General features: G+C 58.5%; 2 protein-coding genes across 2 annotated transcripts; one reads left to right on the top strand and one right to left on the bottom strand.

Annotated features, from left to right (window-relative positions):
- Nucleotides 1–3367: 3367 nt before the first annotated feature.
- Nucleotides 3368–12249, top strand: EEF2KMT (eukaryotic elongation factor 2 lysine methyltransferase; the record flags this gene model as incomplete). The annotated part of the gene is made up of 8 exons (XM_080703959.1): nucleotides 3368–3463; nucleotides 5414–5479; nucleotides 6566–6646; nucleotides 7845–7946; nucleotides 9254–9387; nucleotides 9467–9732; nucleotides 10175–10321; nucleotides 12131–12249. The coding sequence occupies 8 exons, from the start codon at nucleotides 3368–3370 to the stop codon at nucleotides 12247–12249; spliced, it is 1011 nt and encodes a 336-aa protein (XP_080560085.1).
- A 663-nt stretch (nucleotides 12250–12912) lies between these two features.
- ALG1 (ALG1 chitobiosyldiphosphodolichol beta-mannosyltransferase) lies at nucleotides 12913–27997 on the bottom strand (the record flags this gene model as incomplete). Its single annotated transcript, XM_080703265.1, has 13 exons — nucleotides 12913–13044; nucleotides 14098–14173; nucleotides 18965–19079; nucleotides 20399–20509; nucleotides 21412–21471; nucleotides 21714–21752; nucleotides 21854–21975; nucleotides 22589–22699; nucleotides 23002–23091; nucleotides 24554–24702; nucleotides 26456–26559; nucleotides 26666–26743; nucleotides 27784–27997. The coding sequence occupies 13 exons, from the start codon at nucleotides 27995–27997 to the stop codon at nucleotides 12913–12915; spliced, it is 1401 nt and encodes a 466-aa protein (XP_080559391.1).
- Nucleotides 27998–27999: the final 2 nt, after the last annotated feature.

Consider the following 27999-nt stretch of genomic DNA (forward strand, 5'->3'; position numbering starts at 1 on the left):
ACTTCAATGTACTGATTGAACTGCCATGCCCACAGCATGATTTCTAAGAGGCGACCATTCCACGCAGCTCAGCTGCGTTTGGTTATTATTATCACTGCGTTATAACAGAGAGCCTCAAATCTGGAACTTGGGTTTTTATGTGGCTGATGTAATAGATTCCCTCTCACAACAATCGAGACCGCTCAGATATGTCCTAAAACCAGTTCTGCTCGTCACTTACGCCTGGAGAAAACATAGCAGTCAGGTCCCAGGGACCTTGGCAATTCCTTCAGCGCCTTGACCCTTCCAAATTCAGACATCAGACGTGTGAACTTTGTCCCTCCTGAGAACACACACTCCGAGGTAAGCCATCTTCTCTGCGTGCGGGTCAGCTCTGTGACCCAGGCAGGCAGGGTCCTTTCTCAACCTGTTCTGTGTCTGCCGTCAGGAGAGGCGGGACCTGCCGTGGTTAACTGATGTCTGAGGAGCGCACCCTACAGCACCAACGCAGCACTGACTGACCGTGACCGTTAGTCCCACGGAGGAAGGGCAATGGACAGCTAATATGAGTGTCCATAGCACAAGCCCAGAGCTGATGGGTGCCCCTCAACGTCCTATTACTCTGCGTCATCTGCTACGGGCAGAGAGCTGTGGCGCCCGCTTGCAATCCCAGCATTCGGGAGGCTGAAACAGGAGGATTGAGGTTTGCAGACAGCCTCAGCTACTACTTGGTGAGGCCCTTCGCAACTCAGTGAGACCCTGAGACCCTGTTTCAAAATAAAGAATAAAAATAGGGCTGGGGGTATCACTCGGAAGTAGAATGCCCCTGGGTTCCATCCCCCAGTACAAGAAAAAAAAAAAGCATTAATAGCAAGTGAGAGTTCCTGGCGGCTTCAGAGCCAGCTTTCCTTAGCCAAAGCCTGGCGGCTGCTTCCGAGGCACGGCGGTAACTCCTGGACGGCCTCGGGACGCTGCGATGATGTGTGGGGTGCTTGGGCTCCCCAACAGTCATTCTGTGTGAGCACAGCAGTGACCAGAGTCTGATCTGTCTAAATCAAGAGTGTTTGGGAAGTCGTTTTTGTTTGGTCTGATCTGTGCACACTTGGTTCTATAGAGGAACAGACAGAATTCTTGCAATCACTTAGATTTTTTTTTTTTTTTTTTTTTTTTTTTTGTGGTACTGGGGTTCCTGGAAGCCCTTCTACCTCCAGGATACACTCCCACGGGCTACACTCCCAGACCTATTTTTTAACTTTTTTATGTGGAAACAGGGTCTCTTAAGCCAGCGCGGCTGGCTCCGAACCAGCGCGATCCTCCTGTCTCAGTCTCCCAAGAGCAGGAATTACAAGCGTGAGCCACCATGCCCGGTGAATTTTTTTATTTTTATTTTTTGTGGTACTGGGGGTGAAACCCATGGGCCTTCTACCTCCAGACTATACTCCCAGACCTATTTTATATTTTATTTGGAAGCGGTCTCACTAAGTTGCTGAGAGCCTCACTAAATAGCTGAGGCTGGCTCCAAACCTGCGTGATCCTCCTGTCTCAGCCTCCCAAGTGCGGGGATTACAAGCGTGTGCCCGGCACTCACTTAAGAATTAACTCCCCTCTCTCGTTCTCCTAGCTGCTCAGGGTTCAAGAGTTTCTCATCTGAAGGAAGTAATAGGATTTAATGTCTCATCAACCTCTTCTTAAAAAATTAGCTTGGAGTCAGGCATGGTGGCACCCACCTATAAGCTCAGTATTTGGGACAGAGACAGGAGGATCATAGGTTGGGAGCTAGCCTCAGCAACTTAGCAAGACCCTGTTTCAAAATCAAAAATAGCCGGGTGTGCTGGCACAGGCTTATAATCCTAGTACTTTGGAGGCTGAGACCAGAAGACGGTGGTTTGCAGCCAGCCTCAGCAACTTAGGCCCTCTGCAACTTAGTGAGACCCTGTTTCAAAATGAAATGAAGAATAAAAAATAGGGCTGGGGGTGTAGCTCAGAGGTACAATGCCCCTGGGTCCAATCCCCAGTACCACAAAAAAAAAAAAAAAAAAAAAAGGAAAAAGAAAAAGAAAAAGGGCTGGGGTGCAGTTTAGAGACAGATGGTCCTGGTTTCAATCCCTAGTACTCCTCCTCCCCACCAAAAATAGCTCAAAACTCTCCCAAATGGAGTTTTATGAGAGATTTGCTGAAGTAAACATGTTACACCTTGCACACAGAGAAAATTCCAGGGCCCTCGCCTGTGACCCGCTAGCCACCCCACCTCCCAACTCAAGATAAATCAACTTTGAACCAAAATAATTCCTCACCCAGGTTCCTCTCCTGTAAGATCAAAACCCCTACTGAGCTGTGCATGGTGGCACACGCCTGTAATCCCAGAACTTGGGAGGCTGAAGCAGGAGGATCGCAGGCTCAAGGACAGCCTCGGCAAGGAATGGGACTCTCATCAACCTACGGAGACTGCTTCAAAATAAAAATTAAAAATAGGGCGAAATGCCCCTGTTCAGTCCCCAGTGACACACGCACACGTTCTCCCCGCCCCCTCCCGGGAAGCTCCCATAGTTCTGTGCGCTTCCTTAAGGAAGACACTGCTGTCGTAGGCTCTAGGTATTTGTGTGATAACCTCGGAAGGCAGGGACCACACCTGTGTTTCCTCACTGCTGCAGCCCGAGCCAGGCACACTTGGTAAGTACTTGGTGAACGAAAGACTTCTTGGGTGACAAGCCCAAAGGCTGAAGGAGGAGGACGCCCCTTCCCGATGGATCCCAGAAGGGGAGGGTGCTAGGATAAAGACCCCCGAGCCGATGCACCTGCCCCGAGCCCCCGCCAAGAGACCCTCCGGAAAGTGTAGACAGAGGGCATGGCAGGCTGGCTCCCAGGGAGCCTCGTGCCCAGCCCGAGCCTGGCCCCCGCCTCCTGGGCCCCAAATCCAGACTCTGAACCGCACAAAGTGCGCCATCGGGCCACGGACCCGGACGCCGGGCCCCCCGGCCCAGTTCCTGGCCCGCCCCAGCCCAATCCGCCCGGGCTCCCGGGCCGCCTCGAACTCGCAGGCAAAGGCCTGTAGAACCTTCTAGCACCTCGGACCCCTCGCCGGGGCTGATTCTCAAGACCCAAGCCTCACTATTTTTCCCTGACCCTTGAACCCTCTGCCACGCCCCAAACACCCCCTTCCTACACCCAGCAGGGATTTGGCTCCGCCCTAAACCCCGCCCCCGGGAGCTGCGCCCCGCCCCCGCCCTAAGCTCCGCCCCACGGGCACTTCTAGCCCCGCCCCCAGGGGCCACCGCCCAGGCCCGCGCACCTCTTGGCCCCGCCCCCGAGCCGTCCCTCCCTTTGCCCGCCTCCCATTGGCTCGGGCCGCTTCCGCCCGGTCTCCCGGCAACGCCGGCCCCGCCCCGCCATGGCGCCGGAGGAGAGCGCGGGGAGCTGGAGCCTGCTGCAGAGCTTCGAGCGCCGCTTCCTGGCGGCGCGCGCGCTCCGCTCGTTCCCCTGGCAGGTGGGCGCGGGGCCCCGGGCCGGGTCCCGGCGGCGCGGGATCGGAGCCGGCTCGGGGCGGGGGCTGCGTCCGGGCCCCGCAGACACGGCCCGCTCACGATGGCGTTCATGATGTGTAACCCAGCCACTGGGCAGCCCCTCTCACTCTGAAGGGCAGCGTCCTAGGACCTCGGCAGCCACGTTCTCCTGGGCGCGGGAGCCAGCCCGGTCCTCGTGGCCCCGGGACAAAACCGGCTTGTTGCAGCTGGAGGCTCTGGTGGGAAGAGACCGAGGGGAGGGCGCCTCCCGCTGGGGACCCGGCCCGGGCCTCGTGCCAGCCCGCGGGCCCCCGCGCTGTGCCTCGCTGGTAATGCCGTGCCATGAGCTCACCGAAGGGTCGCTTTAGAAACCGACTCTCCCCGGGTGTTAATCCGTCGGCATAAAACATTTAGCCCTCAGATCATTTCCAGTCCGGGAGAATGTGTGCGGTTTTAGCCCCAGATTGAAACCCCAGTAGCATCCATCCAGCCCCATTCAGACAGCGGCTCTCATGCCTGTACCGGCGCGAACTTAGGCCCTAGGGAACCCGGCAGGGGACGGTGTGTGCAGAGAAGCCGTTAATGAGGAAAGGAGCGGAGGAAAGATGGAGAGCTCAGACCAGGGAGAGACTCCAGCCCGCCGGCCGCTGGGAGCCGCTTCACCTTGGCCAAGTGTCCACATGGCTCTGTGCCTTAGGGCTTAGCAGGGATATGATGGTGCTGACCGCGGGGCTGTTACCAGGATTACTGGCGTGCAGAGCCCTTGCCTTGGTACCCAGCTGCGACAAATACCTGTAAGACTTGGCTAGTGTTTTTATTCCGTCGCCAACTCTTTCTGAGTGCCTCCCATGAGCCTGCCTCGGGGCTCAACATCACAGCTGAGGCCCTGCTCACCTGAGAGCCAGAGAGCAAAGAAATGAATGAGAGGAAAAGGCCAGGGGATGAGAGTTACCATAAAGGAATAAAACAAGAAACTTGAGAGCCGAGGGAGGGGGAGATTCACCAATGGAAAGGTCTCCCCCAAGGGCAATGTTTTTTTGGGTTTTTTTGTTGTTGTTTTGTTTTTTGTGTGTGTGCTGGGGTTCCTGGAAGCCCTTCTACCTCTGGGCTACACTCCCAGACCTATTTTTTTTTTATATTTTTATTTGGAAACAGGGTCACTTAAGCCAGTGAGGCTGGCTTCGAACCTGCACGATCCTCCTGTCTCCGCCTCCCAAGCGCGGAGATTACAAGCGTGCGCCACCACGCCCGGCTAAGGGCAATGTTTGAAGGGGGCAGTTGCCCCCTAGACGTCTTGAGGGACAGGAAGTGCGGGCTCATGGTGGGGACAGACCTGTTGTGGCCAAGCCCGGCAAGGGCCAGTGTAGCGGGAGCAGACAGCTGGGATGGGACGATGTGGTCGTGATGAGGTCAGAGAGGCACCAGGGCAGGTGCGGGTCTGGGGGGCCTTTGAAGGGCTTTTTTCCTGTGTCACTGGCAGCCAAGGTGGCTGCCCAACTCCGGAGCCTGAGCTCATTGCCAGGTTCAAGTCCCCATAAGGGGGGGGGGTGTCAGCCTAACCGGGCCCGGCATCTACACATTTCAGGTTTCCGTGTTAACTCAGATGTCAGATTCCAGATCCCTGTGAGGCTCTCAGGCTATGGCTCCCTCCTGATTCCTGGCACATCAGTTCAGCCACAGAGCTGCTCTGTGACCCAGGTGACCTCCAGGCACCAGGGCTAATAGGAACTGAGAGTCAGTCTCCACGACTCCTCCAGGTGTGGCCTGGCACATCTGAAGGTCGGGCTGCGGCTTCCCATGCCTTCCTCTCTGATTGGTTCCAGATCCCTGGGGAGAGATGGCTTCCATGTGCCGGCATGTTCTACCGCGTGTGTAATGCTCCTGGGGAAATGACCTTGAGATCATCTCTCTCCCTCTCTCTTTCCTCCAAATAGAGCCTAGAGGAGAAATTAAGGGAGTCATCAGACTCTGCGCTGCTGCTGCTGGATATTTTGCAGAAGGTAAGAACCCCATACTCACTAGACACGTAGCCCGGCCTCCCGACACGCTTGGATCCTATTTAAAGGCCCGTGTTCGGCCAGGCGTGGCGGCGCCTGCTCGTAATCCCAGTACTTGGGGGGCTGAGACGGGAGGATCACAGGTTTGAAGCCAGCCTCAGCAACTTAGCAAGGCTCTCGGCAACTTAGTGAGACCTTGCTTCCAAATAAAAAAATAAGTCTGGGGTGTTCCATCCCCAGTACCATAAAAAAATAAAATGCACACGTTCAAAGAACAAACCCTTCAAGTGAGTCCACCTGTGTGTGGGCGCCGGTGCCTGAGACGACTCTGGCTCTTTTCTTGGATGAAGACATCACGACATACAAAACTCCTTATGAGAGGGCAGCGAGGGAGCGTTTCAGACCCATCTGCAGTGAGAGCCGTTGACAGGTGCGGGAACGGCTTCCAGCATGTGTTAGCTGCCTAGAGGACTTCTTTGACTTTAAAATACACACGTCTCTTCTAGCTGTAGATGGGCTCTTGCCTTGCAGAGGGAGGTGGGGTTTGGACGCTAAGGTGGGATAGAGGCAGGACCACCACCGGCCTAGCCCACCCCCACCCTGAGCAGGCCCCTGGGGGTTCAACACCCATCACACTCGTCCTGGGCCTTCGCCTTCCTGAGGGTCACGAGCTCTGAAGGGGCAAAGCCCGGGTCTCCTCAGGAGGAAGCGCACCATGAGATTCAGAGGAGGCCCCAAGCACCGAAGGCACCGAGGAGCCGGCCCCACAGTGCCCGTGCGGAGAGCGTGGATGCAGAAAGGATGCGGGGGACTCTGAGGTAGCACGCTAAGTTGCCACGGCTGGCCTCAAGCCTGCGATCGCCCTGCCTCTGCCGCCCTAGTACTGGGATTAGAGTCATGCGCCACCACGCCCAGCTCAAAGCGTAGGTCCTAGAATTCAGTCTTGCAGATGTGCAGGGAACACTGGGCTATGACCCCACATCTCTCCACTGAGGCCCTGGGGAGCTGGGTTCACCCTCCCAGTTGCCTGACTGACGCTCACAGGACACGTGAGACGGGGTCCCTCCGGCACTTTATCCTCTGTCACAGACGGTGAAGCACCCTGTGTGTGTGAGGCACCCGCCCGCGGCCAAGTACACCCGCTGCTTTCTCTCAGAGCTCATCAAAAAGGTCAGTGATGGGCAGGTCTCCTGCTGCCGGCCACACAGGGGGCTTGGCCGGTTCTTCTGAGGGCTCCCGGCCAGGGCTGTGCCTTTGGGAGCTGGCAGCCCTCCCAGCCCTGTGCCTGCCCTTCACACCCTGTGTGGAGCGCCTCCCTGGCGCGGGCTGCCTGCAGGATCTGCCCTACAGGAGGCAGGGCAGAGGGGAAGGCGGGCGGGCAGGGTTTTTCTCCTGGTGCTTCGGGCTCTCCTCCCGGGCCCCGCCCACCCAGCAGGCCCGCATTCCCAGGCTTTCCTGGCCTGGGTGCTGGGAGCCCCGGCTCCTGTCCCGCTGGCCCAGCTCTGACAGTGCGTGCCCCTCCCACCTCCGAGGGCCACTGGCCCTGCTGGAGCCCTTAGCTGTCACAGAATCAGGATCCTTCTTCACTGTCCCTTGCTAAGTTCTCCCTGAGGAGCAGCCGCCCACCCGCTTCAGCGTTAGACACGCGTCACAGAGGCCATTTCCCCAAGGACTATAGCAGGCTGCTTCAGGGGCCGCACCCGCCCGGGCTTAGCGCCCAGAGGGTGCCTGCTGCCCGCCGCCCCACCGCAGGCTCACCACAGGGCGCCTCTGGTCTCCCGGCACCAACAGGAAGGTGGCTGGTCCTCAGAGAGCCCTGGGCTGCCCTGTGGAGCCCCGGACACGGCTCACCATTGAGAGGAAGCTGCAAACCCACACTGTAGCTGGGCGTGGCCGTGCCTCGCTGTAATCCCAGTACTTGAGAGCCCGAGGCAGGAGGGTCGCAGGTTCGAGGCCAGGCTCAGCAACTTAGACCCTGTCTCAAAACAAAATAATAAAAAAAGGGATGAGGTTGTAGAGCACCCCTGGGTTCAATCCCAGAACCACAGAGAGAGACAGACAGACAGCAGACACGCACCCATTCTCTCCTCTCAGTCAGTGGCGGCTCCCGGGGAATCTGCCCTGGGCTGTGCCACCCCGGCCCTGGGCACCTGTCCTCGAGACTCCCCAGGTCCCACCACGTGCGTGTTCTGTATGTCAAGTGACCTCTATTAAGTCCTTGTGCCCCAAATCTCCCCTGTAAACTGGAGAAAACCAAACCGCGGTGGCTGCAGCTGGGAGCAGAGGCCCGCAGGCAGACCTCAGCTGTCTCGAGGGGCAGCGCGCTCGCCTTGTCTGAAGCTCCTCTGGGCTGAACTGTCACCCCCAGCACGAGGCGGTCCACGCGGAGCCTTTGGACGAGCTGTACGAGTCGCTGGCGGAGGTCCTGACCGCTGAGGAGTCGGCCCAGTGCCACCGCAGCTATCTGCTGGTAGGAGACTTGCGCCCTCCTGCGCGCGGGCCACACGCCACCTCCCTGGACTCACACCCCGACTGCCCTGAGACGGGGTCACTCAGCCCCTTAGCCTCGCCTGAGCCAGGCGCTCCCAGGGTCAGCCTCACCTGTCGGGTGGGTGGCGGCGTCGAGTCCGTAACACACTATTCTAGCGCGGGCCGCGCTGTCTCCTGCAGCTCTAGGGGGTCCCTGCGCTCAGCTCCCCCCTTCTCTACCTCCAGGACACATTTAGCTCACAGCTGTCAAGTCAACAGGCAGTTCCCCACTTGTTGACATTTGGGGGTTCACAGGGATCATCCCTCATCACGAGTTTTGTTGGAAATATCACCCGTAGCTGCTCTGCTTGTCAGGAAGATGCAAAGCTATCCTGTAGGCACCGCCCCAGGATCCCCAGTGACCCCCACGGGCGTGACTCCCACCCGTACCTGCTCAGCACCCACCGGAGCCCCTCTGCTTGCCTGCAGCCCCAGCTCTCGGGTGTGGCGCGGGCCCCACGCGCCCAGCCCTTCCCTCTGCTCCAGAGCTCCAGCCGCGCCCCTCCGCTTCCTCTTCCTGGCTCCGCCTTGCCCCACTCCTCTGCGCATGCTCCGCCCGACGGGCTCCCCTAGAACCGCGTGGGGTCTCGGCCACACGTCAGCTCTCCGACCCTGACCAGTCTACTCCCATCATCATGCGCCTCTTGGTATTTTCCTCCAAGCACTGGATAACTGAGAAACCGCCTTGCCTGGGTTTGGGTCCCTACGGGATTGTAAGTTCCATGAGCGAGTGACCGAGTTCATCCTGTCCAGAAAAGACGCTCAGGAAAAACATGTTGGGTGCCGATAACCAGACAAGGCGCACAGGCCCCACCCGGGGACAGCCAGGGCCACCCCTGGTGATGGCAGGCTGAGCGTGCGCCCCCTGCTGGGGGGACAGGGAACTCCAAGTGCCCAGGGATCCCCCCAGACAGCTGTGAGGATGCTTCTGCAGAGTAGCACTGACAGGTCCCTCTGTGTCCCTGTCCCCCAGGGTAATGTCCAGTGTGCCGGTGCACGTCGCAGCTGGGACGTTGGCACCGCACGAGGCGGGCAAGGCTCTAAGTCACCTTCCTGGAGTGCTCCGTGGCCACGGCCCTCCTCACTGCCAGCCCAGGGTTCTGCATCCCTGAGCTGAGGACGGCAAGCAGCCTGGGATCACAGGGCGGGGGCCCGCGGTGGGCTGCTCAGGGAGGCCACCCAGGCCCCTCTTGTCACTGAGCACCAGCGGGCGTGGTCAGCAGCTGGGTGACTCCCGTCTCTCTGCAGCCCTCGGGGGACGCGGTCACGCTCTCTGAGAGCACAGCCATCGTTTCCCACGGCACCACGGGCCTGGTCACCTGGGATGCCGCCCTGCACCTGGCCGAGTGGGCCATAGAGAACCCGGCAGTCTTCGCTCACAGGTGACCCTGGGCCCGGGGTGGGGGCACTGGCAGGGTGGCCCAGCACAGGCTGGGACACGGGCCGCCTTTCTCCACCCAGGACCGTCCTGGAGCTGGGCAGTGGGGCTGGCCTCACGGGCCTGGTCGTCTGCAAGACGTGCCGCCCCAGGGCCTACGTGTTTAGTGACTGTCACAGCCGAGTCCTCCAGCAGCTCCGGGGAAACCTGCTTCTCAATGGCCTCTCACCGGACCCGGACGCCACGGCTGGCTCGGAGCGCCCCCTGGTGTCGGTGGCCCCGCTGGACTGGGACATCGCCACAGTCCCTCAGCTCTCTGCCTTCCAGCCGGATGTCGTCATCGCAGCAGGTAAAGCCCAGGCCCTGACTGAGCCCCGGTGCTCTGCTCCGGCTAAGGGGCAAGGGATGCGCCCCAAGAGTCACCTGTGATGTCACCTGGTGAGCGCCCAGGACCTCTTCACCTTAAAGCCACAGCGCTCGGTGGAGACAGGAGAGTGACCGACCCCGCTGTCCCTGCAAGGCCCGGGCCCCAGACCAGGCGGCTGCATCTGAGCAACCGCCTCTCAGAGGCCCTGGGGGCCCCAACAGTCCCCAATGGAATCACCAGAGTAACCCACTGGAGAGGGCCGCACAGCAGCCCCCCGCCAGGTGTTCAGCCACCCAGCCCCAGGCCTTCAGGCGTGGAGCAGACCGGCCACTGCAGCTCTTGGCCGCTCCCGGGCCACGCGGCCACACGTCGTGCTGGGCCCGACCCTGGAGGGCGGCCCGAGTGACGCGCCTTTGTATCGCAGACGTGCTATACTGCCCGGAAGTGACCCTCTCGCTGATCGGGGTGCTGCAGAGACTGTCTGCTTGCCGGAGGGACCACAACCCTGACGTTTACGTGGCCTTCACCGTGCGCAACCCAGAGACCTGCCAGCTGTTCAAGGCTGAGCTGGGTGAGCCCCAGGCCTGCAGGCCACCAGGCTGTCCCCATGAGGGCCCCAGGGAGGTGATGTCAGGAAGGCACAAGATGGGGCCCTGGGGGGGCACACACAGAGGCAGGTGAGCAGGCAGGTGCAGAAGAGAGCCCAGCACGGCGACCCTGGAGGTGCAGAGCAGCGGCCCTACTATGCACCTCAGAGCCGGCTGAGGCGGCCTTAGGACCTGGTGTCCTGACTGTAAAATGGAGGCAGGTGCCGGTCAGCATGGACTAGAGCAGGCTCTGGCCCAGGCGAGCATGAGCACGGGCCCAGCTGGGTCTCCCCCTCCCTCGCAGGGCAGGGTGGACACTGGCCTTCCTGAATAGTGTCCATCCCCTCCCCCCACGGTGACACTCGGCAGCCCAGCAGCCATGGTCCTGATGTCAGGGAAGGCCATGGGCCTGCCATCTCCGTGTCCCAGGACCAGAGAGGGGCACAGTCATCCTGTCTCACCAGACATTGGGAACAGGGTAGCTAAGGGAACCCGAGCTCCACAAACTACAGCCAGGCCGCTGGCCCAGTCCCAGGCCGCACCCGCCCACCCAGAACCACCTCCCCGCAGTTGCCAGACCCGGCCAGGGCGGTCCATGGGAAATCTGGTGCGGCAGAGCCGGCCATTCAGACTCCCCGGCCGCAGCCCCTGGGGGCAGACGCACACCCGGGCACCCGCGCGTGCACATGTGCATCACGGAGCGAGCAGACCAGCGCCTGCTCCCTCACTCCAACGATGGAGGGCTGTGCACCCCGAGAAAGGGTGGGGTCCTTCTGACGCTGACACAAAATCCTTCCAAGTGAAAAGTGCCAGTCAGCACACAGCTGACGCCCTTTTTTAATGGTACTGGGGATTGAACTCAGGGGTGTGAAGCCTCTCAAGTACTGGGATTACAAGCATGCACCACCATGCCCAGCGTGTTCTTCCTTTTTTGTGGTACTGGGGACTGAACCCAGGAGCACTCTGCCTAAGCTACACCCCAGCCCTTTTTAATTTTGAAACAGTGTCTCACTAGGTTAGAGAGCCTTACTGAGCTGCTACAGCTGGCTTCAAACCTGGGGTCCTCCTGTCTCAGCTCCCAAGTATTGGGATTACAGGCACGAGCCACCCTGCCTCACTTTTTTTTTTTTTTTTTTTTTGGTGGTACTGGGGTTCCTGGAAGCCCTTCTACCTCCGGGCTACACTCCCAGACCTATTTTATATTTCTGAAACAGGGTCTCTTATGCCAGCACAGCTGGCTTCGAACCTGCGCGATCCTCCTGTCTCCGCCTCCCAAGCGCGGGGATGACAAGCGTGCGCCACCACGCCCGGCCTCTGCCTCACTTTTTTTTAATACTTGCCTTCATGTTACTATACCAGGGTAATTTCTAGAATATAGACCAGCAATCATCATACTTAGAAGGCAGGATTGGAGACTTCCCTACTTGAATACCTATACTGCTTCATATCTGTACTTTTCACTTATAACAAAACCTGGGACTTAGAAACCCTCCCAGGGGCAGCTCCAGCAGTCTGCTCAGATGCCGCAGCCTGTGGGCGCGGCAGGGGCAGATGTGGGTCCAAGGTTCTGTTTGCCTCGGCTCCTCCACACCTGCGCTGCCTGCCGGGCATACAGGTGCAGTGCTCAGGGACCCGCCAGGCGCACTGGGGAGCAGCCCGGCTTCCCAGCCCCGCCCGTGACGCTGAATGGGCATCTGGTGGGCATGGCGGGCTGTGAACCTGCACACCAGATACCGCCAGGCCTGTCCTAGCAGCCCCGCACTGCCGCCCTGAGACCCCTGTCCTGCTCGCAGGTCGGGCGGCCATCCGCTGGGAAGCCGTGCCCCCTCACCACCGGAAGCTGTTCCCCTACGAGGAGCAGTCGGAGACGGCAATGCTGAAGCTCACACTGCCGGCCTCGCCCGCGTGCTGAGAATCACTGCTATGGGAAGAGCCTGGCGTGGGAAAGCCAAGGAGCTTTCATGGGACCCGAGTATTTGAAGACGGCCAGACTCTGACCCAGGAACCACAAGCTGTTGTAATAAAGTGCAAACCGTGCCGGTGTGTGCGAGCGTGCGCCCCCTGTGCAAACCGTGTCGGTGTGTGCGAGCGTGCGCCCCTCTGTCCACAGCTCTGGCTCACCAGGGAATCGCCATCCACCAACACATGTTTGGCTCAAAGGCAAGTCATCTTTGTGCAAATAAAATACAAGCATGACTGTCCCGCCCGGGTGCTCAGCCCTGAAGCCCCCTGGCCGTGTGGCCCGTTTTCAGGTAGGAATGAAAGTGAGGAGCTTCATGGGCGGCAGGGGCCGGGCAAGGAGGCACCGGGAGGCAAATCGCCAGGGACAAAGAGGACGCGGCGAAGCGGTGCAGTGACCAGCCGCTCAGAGAAACCAGGACAACGCAGATCCTGTCCACAGCTGTCCTTCCAGCTTGTGGCCACAAGGGGGCGCCGCTCAGCTTGCCGAGGGTCACTGGCCGCACAGGGTGGGGCAGGGAGGCTGGGCTGGCCCCTGGAGGGGGGCACAGGGCGGCTGGAGCTCTGACCACCATCCGCAGGACTGTCTAGAGGTCCCCAGTCTCTGGCGCTCGGGTCACGTGTCCGTCACCAAGGGGAGCACTGTCCGCTGCCAGCTCTCATCCCAGCGGAGCTGCTCCGACTCCCGGAGGTTCTTCCGGAACTGGCTGAGTTTCCCAGCAGGATCGGGAAACTTGGAGAAAAGCATCTATGGAAGAGCAGAGCCCAGGCTGACCACAGTGCCAGGCCGGCCTGGCCCCTGGGAAAGCGGGCCACAGTCCCGCTCCCCACCCCGGCCCTCCACAGAGGCGGCAGGGGAGAGCTGTCTGGGCTTTGCGAGAGTGTCTACATGGCCATGATAAGGAAGAATAGAAGTAAAACTGTATGTAGAAAGGAGACTCAATGGGAAGGGAAAGAAGTTTTGAAATCTGAAATCTTCAATAAACAGCTTGGGTATTCTTAAGAAATCAGGCCCACGCTTTTAAAATAAAAAGTGTGGCTCAGGAAGTTCCTGAGGTGATTAAACCCTGAGGTCTTCACCCTTTGTCAAAGCACCCCGATCTCTGCTCCTGGCCCAAAGGAATTATCTTTTGTGAGCCAGAATGCTTCACGGAGAAGAGGCCATTCTCCCCCGTCCCCCTTGGCCAGCCCCTTCTAGATACCCATACAGAGACTGCAGATCCCGGGCGCTCTCCTGAGACGGCCTGCGTTCCCCCTGAGCGTGTAGCCTTACTTTCCTCAAACTAAATCCTCTGCCTTCTTCTCTGGCGCATGCTGACATTCTTTTCTCCATAGAAGCCAAGAACCCACAGGGTTACGGTGCTGTCCGTGAGGGGTGGGCAGCCCAGGACAGGCCAATCCAGCGCCCGCCGTGTACCAGTCTCCTTGGAACCGAGTCTGCTTTCATGACACTATGGAGCTGAGTTCTCATGGACTAGGGCAAGGCCTAGAGCATTCTCCGCATGGACCTTTACTGAGAAGGCCTGCTGATCCCTCAGTGGCCAAGAGCACGCTCATTTTGTAAGAAGCGCATGTGCCGCAGGACCCCATGTTTCGCGGCCAGCCCACGACGTCCCGCACCCATCCTGCCCCCACTGTTCCTCTGCCCATCCCTGCTCCTGTGTGCAGGCAGACAGCGTGCCCTCTCCTCCCCCTCCAGGGCCTCTCCTGGCTTTCCCTTGGAGCCCAGGGCCCTGGGGGACGAGGCGGGGCTCCCGCTGGCTCCTCCCCATGCCGTCTGGCCCATGCCAGGGATGCCTACCTGCAGCTGAGCTGTCAGCTCCTCCGCGTCCTCGAAGACTAGGCCATTCTCCCCGTGCCTCACGAGCTCAGGCAGGCTGCAGAGAGTGACAGGGAGGCCTGAGGGCAGCCGGCCCAGATGGCCCCCCAACCCCAGGCAGGCTGGGTCTCGGGGTGCCTGGCAGAGACCCAGGGTTTGAACCAAAGGAAGTGGAAGGATGCTCATTAAAATGCCACCCAGGCTGGGCGTGGTGGCACACGCTTGTAATCCCAGTGCTTAGGAGCCTGAGACAGGACTGTGGTTCTCAGACAGCCTCAGCTACTTAGCAAGGCCTTTGCAACTCAGTGAGACCCTGTTTAAAAAAAAAATAAAAGCCTATCCCTTAGGCAACCCCACTCTACCCAGAAGGCCACCTGGCCCCAACCCCCGGAGGGCGGGGCTCCCTTAGGCGACCCCTCCACCCAGAAGGCCCCGGAGGTCTGGGGGAGGTCTGGGGCCGCATGGCTCTGACCCCTGGAAGGTGGGCAGGCGCAGGCGGGGCACCCTTAGGCAACCCCCACCCTGGGAAGGCCCCAGGAGGGTGGGCGGGTGTGGGTGGGGCACCCTTAGGCGATCCCCCTCCCTTAGGTGACCCCCCTTCACCTGGAAGGCCCAGAGGTCCGGGCCACAAGGCCCCGACCCCTGTCAGGTGGGCGGGTGCAGGCAGGGCACCCTTAGGAGAACCCCACCACCCAGAAAGAAAAATTTTCATCTCTACCGAGTGCCTGACCCCACACCCTCCCCAAACCACACATACTCTATAAAAAAAAAGGGAAACAAAAAAAGAAAAATAAGCCGGGCGTGGTGACACACGCTTGTAATCCCAGCATTTGGGAGGCTGAGACCGGAGGATCGCGGTTCGCGGACAGCCTCAGCTACTTAGTGAGGCCCTCTGCAACTCAGTGAGACCTGGTTTCAAAATAAAGAATAAAAAATAGGGCAGGGGGTGTAGCTCGAAGGTTGAATGCCCCTGGGTTCCATCCCCAGACCCGCAAAAAAAAAAAAAAAAAAAGAAAAATATTCGAGAGGGGTTAAGATGGCCCTGGCGGCAGCCAGGATACTGGAGATGCAGACAAAACATATCCATCTGAACTGGAACTTTTGGAAAAATTCCCCGCGAAGGATGACTGCTGCTTCTCTACATCGTTAAGAATCCGGGATATCAGCCGGGCGTGGTGGCGCACACTTGTAATCCCCGAGCTTGGGAGGCAGAGACAGGAGGATCGCGTAGGTTCGAGTTCGAAGCTAGACGCACGCGCTGGCTTAGGAGACCCTGTTTTCAAATAAAAAAATGTAAAAATAGGTCTGGGAGTGTAGCCCGGAGGTAGAAGGGCTTCCAGGAACCCCAGTACCACCAAAAAAAAAAAAAAAAAGAATCCAGGATATCACCTGTAAGGATCCAGGATATCACCTGTAAGGAGAGAGTCTAGCGGAGACCTAGGAGGAAGGCGGTGGCGGCAGCAGTGGCCGAGATGGCGGTGGAGACTTGCCTTTGGGAGAGGCAGACATCTGATCCAGCCTACCCTGATCCTCTGAAGAAATCACCCCAAAGGTCGATGCTACTGACATTACGCAGTATGGGAAAAGAGCTTGGGAAAGATTTGAAATGGTGGAGGCAGTCGCACTGGCAGCGGCAAGTACTCAGGGGAGGCAGAGATCTGACGTAATACATGTGGAACTTTTACAGAAATTACCTCAGAGGCAGAATACTACCACCACACACCCTCAGGAACATGGGACAACCTGCTGGGTGAAGAGGGTGCTCAGATCGAAGCCTGTCAAGGGATGAGGCTGGTGCTGGGGCCAGTGAGGCCGGGATCGGAGCCTGCTGTGAGGCAAGGCCGGTGTTGGGGCCTCCAAGTCGGGATCGGAGCCAGCTAATACATTAGGCCAGTGCCGGAACCAGCGAGGCTGGGATCGGAGCCTGCCACGAAGCAAGGCCGGTGCTGAAGCCTCCAAGGCCGGGATTGGAGCCTGCCAAGGGGTTAGGCCAGTGCCGGGGCCATCGAGGCCAGGATCGGAGCCTGCTATGAGGCAAGGCCAGTGCTGGGGCCTCCAAGGCCTGGATAAGAGCCTACTGAGGGGTTAGGCCGGTGCCAGGGCCAGAGAGGCCAGGATCAGAGCCTGCCTTGAGGTATGGCTGGTGCTGGGGCCTCCGAGGCCAGGATCAGAGCCTGCCGAGGGGTGAGGTCAGTGTAGGGGCCAATGAAGCCAGGATCGAAGCCTGCGGTGAGGCAAGGCCACTACTGAGGCCTCCAAGGCAAGGATCGGCACCAGCCAAGGGGTTAGGCTGATGCCAGGGCCAGCAAGGTTGGGATCGGAGCCTGCTGTGAGGCAAGACCAGTGCTGGGACCTACAAGGCTGGGATCGGACTCTGCCAAGGGGTAAGGCCAGTGCCGGGGCCAGCGAGGCCGGGATCAGAAACTGCTGTGAGGCAAGGACGGAGCTGGGACTTGCGAGACCAGGATAGAAGCCTGCGAGGGGTTAGGCCAGTGCCAGGGTCAGCAAGGCCAGGATTGGAGACTGTCGTGAGGCTAGGCCGGTGCTGGGGCCTCTGAGGCCGGGAGCAGAGCCAGCCGAGGGGTTAGTTCAGTGCGGGGACCAGTGAGGCCAGGATTGGGGCCTCCCATGACGCAAGGCCGGTGCTGGAGCCAGCAAGGTCGGGATCAGAGTCCTCCGGGTGGCCAGGCCACTACTGAGGCCATCAAGAGTGGGATCGGAACTTGCAATGCGGCATGCACAGAGAGATAGCACAGAAAATAAAATCCAGGTGCTTCCCCTAATTAGCAAGAACTAGGAGGAAAGGGGTAACAGGAGGAGGACGAGTAGTAGAAAGGGCCCTATTGAGAAGCAATTAAGGTGACCAATCAGAGGGGAGGGGATGGGGGAGGATGGAACCTCTTTAAAACTCAGGAGGTACATAAACAAATGTATCAAAGATGAGTCAAGCATGAGATAGAGGGAGGGGAAGGGAATGGGATGGGGATTGGATGAGGGCTTATTGGATGATAGGTGCTTGTATATCCTCTCAAGTCTTGTATTCCAAATTGATGTATGATTACAAAAAAAAAAAAAGCCTAAAAAACAGGGCTGGGGGTGCAGCTCTGAGGTGCAATGCCCCTAGGTTCCATCCCAGTACCACAAAAATAAATTAAAAATAAAATAAGACTGGGGGTATGTTTGGAGGTAGAATGTCCCTGGGTTCCATCACCAGTACCACAAATAAAAAATAAAAAAGCCACTCGGGAGCCAGGTTAGGTGGCACATGCTTAAAACCCCAGTACTTGGGGAAGCTGAGACAGGAGGATCGCAGGTTTGAGGACAGCCTCAGCAAGCTGTGAGACTCCCATCAAACTAGCAAGACCCTGCTTAAAAGTAAAAATAAAATAGAACTGGGGGTGTAGCTCAGAGGTAGAATGCCCCTGGGTTCCATCCCCAAGTACCACAAAGAAAGAAAAAACGCCACTGGGACCTGCAGGAGGGCCCTGGATCTGCCCTTGGGGGCCACACGCCCTCGAGGATGGTGTGGCCCAGACTCCTCTCCACACCAAGAACCAGGCACAGGCAAGCCCCGGAGATGGGCTCGGCACGAGGTGGCTTTTCGGGGTCACCAGGAAGATTCATCCCCACAGACCTGAGCATCTAACACCCAGAACTTCCCGTGCGAAGGCCGGCCCGAGCGGGAGCCGCGTCCAGAACCTCAGCCACCGCTGCCCCTTCCGAGTGCCCACCTTGGCCGGGAGAGTGGAGTCCCAGAGCCGCACTCATCCAAGTACTTCAACCACCACGCGCACCCCGCCGAGGGCCTCGGGGAGGAGGCGGGAGGAGAAACCCTGTGAGCTGGGCAGCAACGCCAACCGCCATGCTCTTCTACGCGCAGAGGCCTCAACTAGACAGCTAGTGTTTAACACACTGTGTGTGGGAGGGGGCCCTAGATACCGAACCCAGAGAATTCTGTCATCGAGCCATATCCCAACCTTAATTTATTTACTTAGTTATTGTTTTGAGACAGGTTCTCACCAAGTTGTGGAGGCTGGCCTCGAACTTGTGACCCTCTCCTAACTGCCTCCCAAGGACTGGGATTTCAGGTGTGTGCCACCAAGCCCAGCAAGACTCATATTTTTTAATTCAACATGAGCTCCCAACTTCAGGGGTCCCTCCGCTCTGTGGGGATGCGCTCCAGGAGGCCCCTTGGTGATCCACAGGCGTCAGCCCCGTGTGCTCTGGCGGAGCATTGTGTTTGACCTGTGCATATCCTCCTCACTGCGTACCCTCTAGGTTCCCTGAGCACCTGATACAGCGAAGTGTGATGCCAACAGCCGTCACACTGCAGTGACGTGTGATGCCAACAGCCGTCACACTGCAGTGACGTGTGATGCCAACAGCCGTCACACTGCAGTGACGTGTGATGCCAACAGCCGTCACACTGCAGTGACGTGTGATGCCAACAGCCGTCACACTGCAGTGACGTGTGATGCCAACAGCCGTCACACTGCAGTGACGTGTGATGCCAACAGCCGTCACACTGCAGTGACGTGTGATGTCAACAGCCGTCACACTGCCTATTGAGGAGTATGGCAAGTCTGCACACGGTCGGCACAGCGGTGACCGTCACAGAGCTGACGACGCTTCTCATCCAGGCTGGGCTGAATCCATGGGTACGGAAGCCACGGACAGAGAGCCGACTGTACCCCCGTGGGGCCCAGCAGGACCACAGTAGCCACGGTCCCTGCTGTCAGCCACCCTGGACCACAGGGAGGCACCCTGATGGGGCATCTGGGGGCAGCCCCACCCGCCCCGCCCCGCCCCAGCTCATCCAAGAGCCGGGGGGATGTGGTTCCACTCCTACCATTTGAAGTTCACGGCGCACACAGGCAAACAGCAGCCGAACATGTCCACCACCTTCATGGGCAGGTCCAGGCCGCTGGAGGACTTGTGCAGACAGACGCCCAGGTCCGCCGACCCTGCGAGGAGCGGGGCAGTGGTGAGCGTGCTGGGAAGGCGTCCTCCAGACGCAGCCGCCTCACTCCCCTGCCTCCCTCCTCCAGCAGGGAGCAGGAGTCGAGAATGTCCCCAGCGGTCACTTCCCCAGACGCAAGCGGAGTACTCTGGCCAGGCACCAGGGCAAGGGACGAGACACACGGAGCCGTCCAGCAGCCAGCGCCCGTCCCAGCCTGGCCGAGACTGCCCCACACTCTGCGCTTATATTTACTTTGACTCAGTTTTTCTGCTCAACCACAATTTATTTAAAGTAAAGGGTTTCTGAGCAGTTGCTGTGCAGGGGACACAGAGTCCCTGTTCAAGGTGGCAAAGGAGTTCTAGGGAGACAGGGCGGTAGCAAATCTCCAATTACCTCAATAATTTTTAAAAACCCACGATAATAAAGGAATTTAAACAAAAAAAGTGAGACCCTGTTTCAAAATAAAGAATAAAAAGTAGGGCTGGGGGGTAACTCTGCAGCTCTGAGGTAGAATGCCCCTGAGTTCAGTCCCTAGTACCCCCTCCCCCCCAAAAAAAAAGAAAGAAAGAAAAAGGCCCGGAGTGGCGGCGCACGCTTGTAATCCTGGCATCTGGGAGGCTGAGACTGGAGGATTACAGTTCAAGGACAACCTCAGCTGCTTAGCCCCTTTGCAACTCAGTGAGACCCTGTTTCAAAATAAGAATAAAAACTAGGGCTGGGGGTGTATCTCAGAGGTAGAATGCCCCTGGGTTCCATCTCCAGTACCACACACACACAAAAAAAATGTTAAAGGAACCTAGGGCAGATCCAACAAAAACCAGGTGTCAGACCATGAAAACCAGGCCGAATCACTGCCAGAGGCCGGCTCGCTGCCGGAGGCGAGGCAGGAGGGACGGGGCAGCCGACTCCCCTCCGGGGCAGAGACCACAGAAGGAGGGCCGTCCCTCAGGAGGCCCAGCCCTTGGGAAAGTGGGCCCAACCCGGCCATAGGCACAGAGGGCTGAACAGAAGGCCCCGGGGACTGAGCGCCATGACCCCCAGGCCCTTGGCAAGCAGCCTGGGCGGGGTGGAGGAGCCTGTCCAAGGTCCCCGGCAGGCCAGCCTCGGGGCAGAGCCCAGGCCAGCCCAAGGCCTGCCCAGTGCAGCGCCCGAGCTGGGAACAACTTGGCGTTTCCAGAAGCTTTGGGGCGGGGGGGGGGGGGAGCCTCCACCACAGAAGTCAGTGAAATCCTACTATCTGGCCCTTTTGGGCAAAGCGGGCGCCCTCGCCCAGGCGCGGCGTGCCCTGTAAACACTGTCCCCCCCGCCCCGCCACCCGCTCACCTAGAAGCAGGGGGTAGTCCTCAGCCTCCAGCCACGGCGTGCAGACCTGGACGTGCCGGAAGCGCTTTTGGCTGATGAGGCGGCTGTAATGCTCCTTCAGCGGCCCCTTGCCTGCGTGGAGGAGGCACACGGCACCACCTGTCTCTGCTGCGCCACCCTCGCTCAGCAACCCCACTCGGTCGTGACCCTGACCACCGGGCACAGCCCTGACCACCGGGCACAGCCCTACCACTTGCAACCTGCCAGCCTCAGGCTGCGAATGAATACCACTGACACAGACACGGGGTGGCGACAGGGACACGGCTTCTCCATCCGTGCCCACAGGGACCCAGGCAGGCCATGTGTGCGGAGGGCTCCCAGGCCAGGAGCAAGGGGTGAGCAGGCCCGGCAGCTCAGCCTCTGTGTCACTGCAAGACTCGCCTTCCTTTTTTTTTCTTTTTTTCTTGCAGTATTAGGGACTGAACCTTGCAGCACTGCACCTCTAAACCACACCCCCAGCCCTTTATTTATTTATTTAAACAGGGTCCCACTACCTTGTTGAGGCTGGCCTTTCACCTGCAATCTTCCTGTCTCAGCCTCCCAAGCTTTTTTTTTTTTTTTTTTTTTTGGTGGTACTGGGGTTCCTGGAAGCCCTTCTACCTCCAGGCTACACTCCCAGACCTATTTTTACATTTTTATTTGGAAACAGGGTCTCCTAAGCCAGCACGCACAGCTGGCTTCAAACCTGCGCGATCCTCCTGTCTCTGCCTCCCAAGTGTGGGGATGACAAGCGTGCGCCACCACGCCTGGCCTTCCAAACTTTTAAAACTACAAAGGCGCCCGGAAGCCACTAGAAGGGCGGAGCGCTCAGTGCCTCGGGGCTGTGCTATCCAAGACTCAATCTTGACTCCACACTCGGCCCGAGGCCTCTGTCAAGCCTCTGAATTGGGGTCAGGTCTAAGCAGGTGCATGTGGAAGGCACCCACTCACGAAGGGCTTCGTGCCCCTCCCCGGCCCCTGAAGACAGGACATACCTGTTATCACACAGACCAGAGACGGCAGGCTGTGGCCATCGAGTATCAGTTGTTCAAACTCTGTTTAAAACAAAACAAAGAATGGCTAACCGGGGTCCACTTAGGAGAGCAGCGGGCGTGGGGTTGGGGAGGGGCACGGAGGAGGCGCTGCTCCCGGCGCCCAGCCTCGGCTGCTCACTCCATCACCCACAGGGAACACCAAGGTGCCCACCCAACACACCGCCCTCAGGCTGCCACCTCGGGGGCGTCTCCCTGCTCAGCGGCCCCGCCCGCCCCTGGCAGCTGACCCACCACACACCTACTTTCTAAGGCTGCCAGCAGGATGGAGAAGTCCTCGTCCTCTGCAAGAAGAAAAGGAGCGTCACGGGCCCTTCCAGAGAATCCCCCACCCCTGTTCCGAGCGGGAACGCAGGCTGCGCGCAGCACGTGGGCCCCAGCAGACCTGTCCAGCTGGTGCTGCTGACCAGCAACGCTGGCCGCCCTCGGAGACGCGCCACTGTCCCACTCCGAGCATCCTTCTCCGTGAAGGCCGACCTCTCCATGGCCAAGTCCGAGGGCTCTGAACTAAAGGAGCAGAGAAAAGCCCATGAGATGCTGCAGGACCAGCCCAGGGCCCAGACAGCCGCCCCCAGCCACAGCGAGGCCCCGGGCTCAAGGCTGGGGCGCAGGCCGACCTGCAGGACAATCACCTGCTGCTGGGCCGAGGCTGAGGTCACACCAGCCGCTCAGCGTGGCCCCGGGACCACCACTCTTCCCTCGCTAACAGGAGGGCACTGTGACTAGGTCAGTGAGGGGCCCAGGCAGGACGTGGGGAGAGCTGCCAGGGTGCCCTCCTTAGCCCTGTACGATAGCCAGAGGACACACAGGACTGTGGACCCTGCCGCAGGCACAGGAACCCCGGCCAGAGCGTAAGGTAGTGCAGGGCTGGGCAGGTATTTCCTGAAGGGCCAGAGACACGCTCTCTGTTGCAAAACCCAGGTGCCCGCTGACATGGCTCCCAGGCAGCCCTGGGCACAAGGGAACGAATGGGCCGGGTGCCCATAAAACCATTTACACAGGCAGCTGCCGCAGCCTCTGTTTGCCACACCCTGGATGAGGGGTCCTGGGTCTGCAGGAGACGGGAGCGGCCAGGACAGCAGAGGGGAAGAGAGAAGGCAGCGGGGCAGAGGAGACGCACCAGGCCCTGAACGGGGAGTGGGTGCGGCCCAGCTTCATGAAGAGCTCGTGCTGCAGGCCCAGCGGCGTCTCCCTGAAGAAGGATGCCGGCTTGTCGTAGACGGTCACCGCCCTGCAATGAGACAGAGGGAGGGCAGCACAGGAAGGCTAAGGAGCCAGAAACCAGGGCGCGTGGGGAAGCCAGGTCGCAGAAGTGACGAGAAGCTTTTGGATTACTTGGGAAAGCACACCGACATCCCAATGACACTGCCGAGTCTGGCTGGCAGGGAAGAAGCCCAGCCGCCTCCCTCAGCGTCCCAAGAGCAGAAGCCATCCCCAGGCCCCGGGACTGCAAAAGGCCCCAGAGGACACCGCGGCCCTCAGCGAGGCCGCGGACTCCGCGCCGCCCTGACCGGCAGGTGTGCCGCCCCGTACCTGATGTGCCAGTTCTTGGCCAAATCTTCCCTCATGGCGTTGGTCACACACAGGTTCAGGTGGGACAGGCGCCCAAAGAGCTTCTCATACCTGCAAGGACGCACGGGGTCAGCAGAGAGTCCTGGACTGGGCCCAGATGCCACGATGACCATGGGACTCCACGCCCCTCGACACAGAAGGCTGTGAAGCCGAGGTCCCCGCACCTGCCGGAGTTTGGGCCACCCAAGAGCACCCTGCACGGTTAGGTTTTCACGCCCTATGTCTTGCAATTCAAATACAGTTACTTTCTGTTTTGTTTTGTTTTTGCGATTCTGGGGATGGAAACCAGGGGCCTACCTCAAAACTACACCCCCAACCCTATTTTTTATTCTTTACTTTTTTTTTTTTTTTGGCACTGGGGTTCCTGGAAGCCCTTCTACCTCCGGGCCACACTCCCAGACCTATTTTTACATTTTTTTATTTGGAAACAGAGTCTCCTAAGCCAGCGCGCGCGGCTGACTTCGAACCTGCGCGATCCTCCTGTCTCTGCCTCCCAAGCGCGGGGATTACGAGCGTGCGCCACCACGCCCGGCTTATTCTTTACTTTGAAACAGGGTCTCACTACGTTGCAGGAGGCCTCACTAAGTCACTGAGGCTGGCTTTGAATCTGCCTGGTCCTCCTGTCTCAGCCTCCCAAGTACTGGGGTTGGTTACAAGCGTGCGCCACCACGCCTGGCTAAATGCAGATACTTTAGAAGGAAGCTATCAGCCGGGCGTGGTGGGCACGCTTGTAATCCCAGCCGTGGGAGGCTGAGACAGGAGGATCACACAGGTTCGAAGCCAGCCTCAGCTACTTAGTGAGGCTCTCAGCAACTTAGTGAAACCCTGTTTCCAAATAAAATATAAAATAGGTCTGGGAGTACAGCCCAGAGGTAGAAAAGCCCCTGGGTTCTACTCCCAGTACCACACACACAAAAAAAAGGAAGCTATCTATATACCACCGTTGAAGTAGAGATCCAGACCCCCATGAGATAAAAGACAAAGGCCTGGTAACTGGACCTCAGCCACCCTGTGCCACTGCCACATCACAGAAGAAGACCAGGAAGAGGAAAGGTACTACAAATTACGTAATGCACCAGCACAGTGGCACGCGTCCATCTGGAATCCCAGCACTGGGGAGGCTAGGACAGGAGGATCTCAGGTTGGAGATCGACCTCAGCAACTTAGCGAGACCTTGCTTCAAAATAAAAAGAACTGGGGATGTAGCTCAGAAATAGATTGCCTTGGGTTCAATCCCCAGTACCAAAAAAAAAAAAAAAAAAAAATTATATATATATATGTATGGCACTCGGCCTGGGGCCCGCACACAGCAGGCGCTCAGCACTGACAGAAGCCGCAGCTGCTCTCACCGCCACAATACACAAGGCCACCGGGGCAAAGGCCAGAGCCAACGGGCCGCGGCTGGACACTGCCCCGCTCAGGGTGTGACCAGTAGTCCCAAGCCGCCCCGGCCCTTCTTCCCGCTCGCCCTGACCGACTGGGGGACACATTCACACCCGCTACCCAAACTCACCACTTGGCCAGCAGAACGACAGGGTGCCGGGGGCCGTGCACCAGGCCCATGATGGAGTAGCCGTAGTTGTGCCAGTCGATGACCAGTTTGCCCCCGCAGAGGCAGCCCGCAAACCAGCACACGGCGATGCTGGGCAGGCCTGGGGGGTTCTAGGGAAGAGACGGGTGCAGAGGTGGGAACCGAGACCCCAGGCCACAACCACCTGTGACCACAGCCGAACACGCATGGCCTCGAGCCGGTGAGCTCTACGGGGTGAGCAGAGAAATCTGCTCCACCACCGAAACAGGTGTCAGGTCACGAAAGAAACAACGGGCCAAGCAGAGAGCCCAGATCCTCAGTGACCAAGGATGCAGAACATGGAACAGAGAGATGCCATTTCCCCCGTCCGAATGCAAAGCAAAGAAGCCCAGGGTCAGCGGAGAAGAGGCACCACCATCTGTGGGGATGGAGGGCCCAGCCTCACCCGAGGCCAGCCAGTGTCATACCACTTTTATATTTTGTACTAAAGGCTGAACCCAGGGGCATTCTACCTCCAGGTTACACCTCCAGCCCTATTTTATCTTTTACTCTGAAAGAGTCTTGCTAAGTTGCTAAGGGTCTCACTGACTTGCTGAGGCTGGCTTCAAACCTGCTATTCTCCTGCCTCAGCCTCCCAAGTACTGGAATTACAGGCCCAGGCCACTACATCAGCTAGATCATGTTTGCTGTTGTTCACGGAACTGGGTATTGATCCCAGGGGCGTTCTACCAAAGAGCTATACCTCCAGCCCTTTTTTTATATTTTGCTCTGAAACAGAGTCTTGTTAGGTTGCTGAGAGTGTTGCTAAGTTGCTGAGGCTATCCTCAAACCTGCCATCCTCCTGTCTCAGCCTCCCAAGTGCTGGGCTCATAGGCATGGGCCCCCACATCTGGCTAGACCACATTTTTTAAGTGTATAAACTTCGACCAAGCACTTCCACTGCCAGGAATTTATCCTAAGGGTAAACTGCACTCACGCCACAGCTGTGTGTCCACTGGGCTCCAGCTGTGCTACGGAAAAGGTGAAAAGATCAGCAAGGATCTGAATATGGGTGAAGATGAGACTAAATACCTTGTGGTCCGTCAAATACTGGAAGTCAGTGCCGCCCAGCTAGACATTAAAAACCAGCGAAGGGAAGAGGCTAAGAGCTCAACTCAGAACCAGTCTGACAACCAAGGTTCAAAACTTGACTCTAACACTTCCTTGCTGTGTGACCATGAGCTACCACTACAACGTCTCTGAGTCTGGGTTTCCTCGTCTCTAAATGTAGGTAATGTAAAAACCTACTTCTTAGGTTCCTGAGAGGACTGAATAAGATAGTACTTGTAAAACACTTAAATAGTGCAATGTAAAAATTCATCCATAATGGCACAGAAAATTAGCAGGAATGGGTATTATAAACAAAGACATACAATACATGCTTCTATCCATTTCTCTTTTTTGTATGGGGGATGGAACCCAGGGGCATTCTACCTCTGAGCGACACCCCCAGCCTTAGTTCTTATTCTTTATTTTGAAACAGGATCTCACTGAGTTGCAAAGGGCCTCACTAAGTAGTTGAGGCTGTCCTTGAATAGTGATCCTCTGGTCTCAGCCTCCCAAATGCTGGGATTACAAGCCTGCGCCGCCACGCCCAGTTTACTCGTGGTTTTAAGTTCACACACACACACACACACACACACACACGCATGAATATGCAACTTACATCAATCTGCATACTTTTGGTGTGCTACTAGGACCACACCAAGCACCTTGAGGCCGCTTAGCATGTACTCCAACACTAAGCTACGCCCCCAGCGCAATTTCTGCCTTTTTAAAACGTGGGAAAGTAAAGGAAACTGCTAGGAGTGGTTCTTGCAGAGGGAGGGAGGAGCTGACACGTACCTGGAGAAAGATGTATGCTGCTGGCTCCCTCCACAGAAGCTTCCACAGCAGGTACACTGCCTGAAATACAACTTTCACTCCGTACTGGAGAATTCGAGGTCCAACTGCAAGTAAGAAAACCCCTCGCTGCCAAAGGCGCTCCTGGCAAGCTAAAGGCTTACCACGCCCAACCCCACAGATGTTGAGGGGTCTGAGTTGACGGCGTCCTACCTGCAAGACCCGGAAGTTCTCTCAGCTTCATGATCTGAATTCTGTCACTCCGCAGGAGCTCATCACGAGGCTTGGAATCTGAAGATGAGAATGTCCCTTTATTTTATTTTATTTTTGCGGGTTGAAACCCAGGGGCATTCTACCTCTGAGCTACATCCCCAGCCCTATTTTTTTAATTCTTTATTTTGAAACAGGATCTCACTGAGTTGCAGAGGGCCTTGCTAAGAAGCTGAGGCTGTCCGCAAACGGTGATCCTCCTGTCTGAGCCTCCCCAATGCTGGGATCACTAGTGCGCCCACCACGCCCGGCTTGAATGTCCCCTTTAAAGTGCTGGATGCGGCAAATCAACCTCAAGTCAGATAATCTCCACCATTCAGACTAGACACGAGAGTTCTCAAAACCTCCCTCCATTCCTCAGTAGCAGACAGAGAAGGAAGCCAACTCCTGCTCAGATTCCACCGGAAGGCCCACACAGGAGGGCCTGAATCCTCCGCACCTCCCCTAACCCCAGGTCCAGCGCACAGTATGCACTGCGAGCGGTCTAGACCTCGGGTGGTGTATTCGCAAGGCACAGGGTCAGGCCCGGGAGACCCACTCCACCCTGGCTCTGGGGTCTTGGGCTCGCTCGGGGCCCCAGGGCGAGCGGTGCTGTCCCCACTGTCCCCTGACGTGGAGTTGAGCCACCTCTGAAGTCATCAACGGGAGCGCCACGAAGGAGCAGACGCCCCTGCCTGCAAACTGGGGGAGGGGCTGGTCACGGGGAGCAGGGGCGACGGCCCTGGCCGGCAGAGCTCTGCAGGAGGGGTGAGCGGTGAGGAGAGGGAGGGGTGTGGCCAGTCGGTTCGGACGCAGCCTAACGGGCAGCTGCAGGCGCGCCCGGGTTCCACTTTCTCCCCGTCTTTCCACTTTCTGGGCGAGTTAAGTGAGACGCTGCCTCGGAGGTATGGGCGTGCTGGTCGAGTCTGAGCAACGGAGCGGCTTAGCCTAGTCCTGACCACGGCGAGCGCTCCCCATCCCCGCCGGCCGTTCCCGGAGACCCGGAGGCAGCCATCCAGGCCGGCACCCGCGCCCCCGCCCGGCTCGCTCCCGCTCGGCCCAGGCTCCCGCCCCGCACTCACTGCAGAAGCCCAGGAGCGTCACGCGGAAGCCGCGCTCGGCCAAGGACAGCGCGTGGTACTGCATGCGGGGGCTGCGGCCCACGTCGCCCAGCACCACGACGGCCACGTGCCGGGCCGCGCGCCCGCGCCGCCAGCGCTGCCACCCGCCCAGCAGCAGCAGCGACAGCGACAGCAGCAGGAGCAGCAGCAGCAGCGCCGCGCCGGGCGCCGCCATCT

This window comes from Muscardinus avellanarius, assembly GCF_963383645.1.
Source record: "Muscardinus avellanarius genome assembly, chromosome: 10".
Classification (NCBI taxonomy): Eukaryota; Metazoa; Chordata; class Mammalia; order Rodentia; family Gliridae; genus Muscardinus; species Muscardinus avellanarius.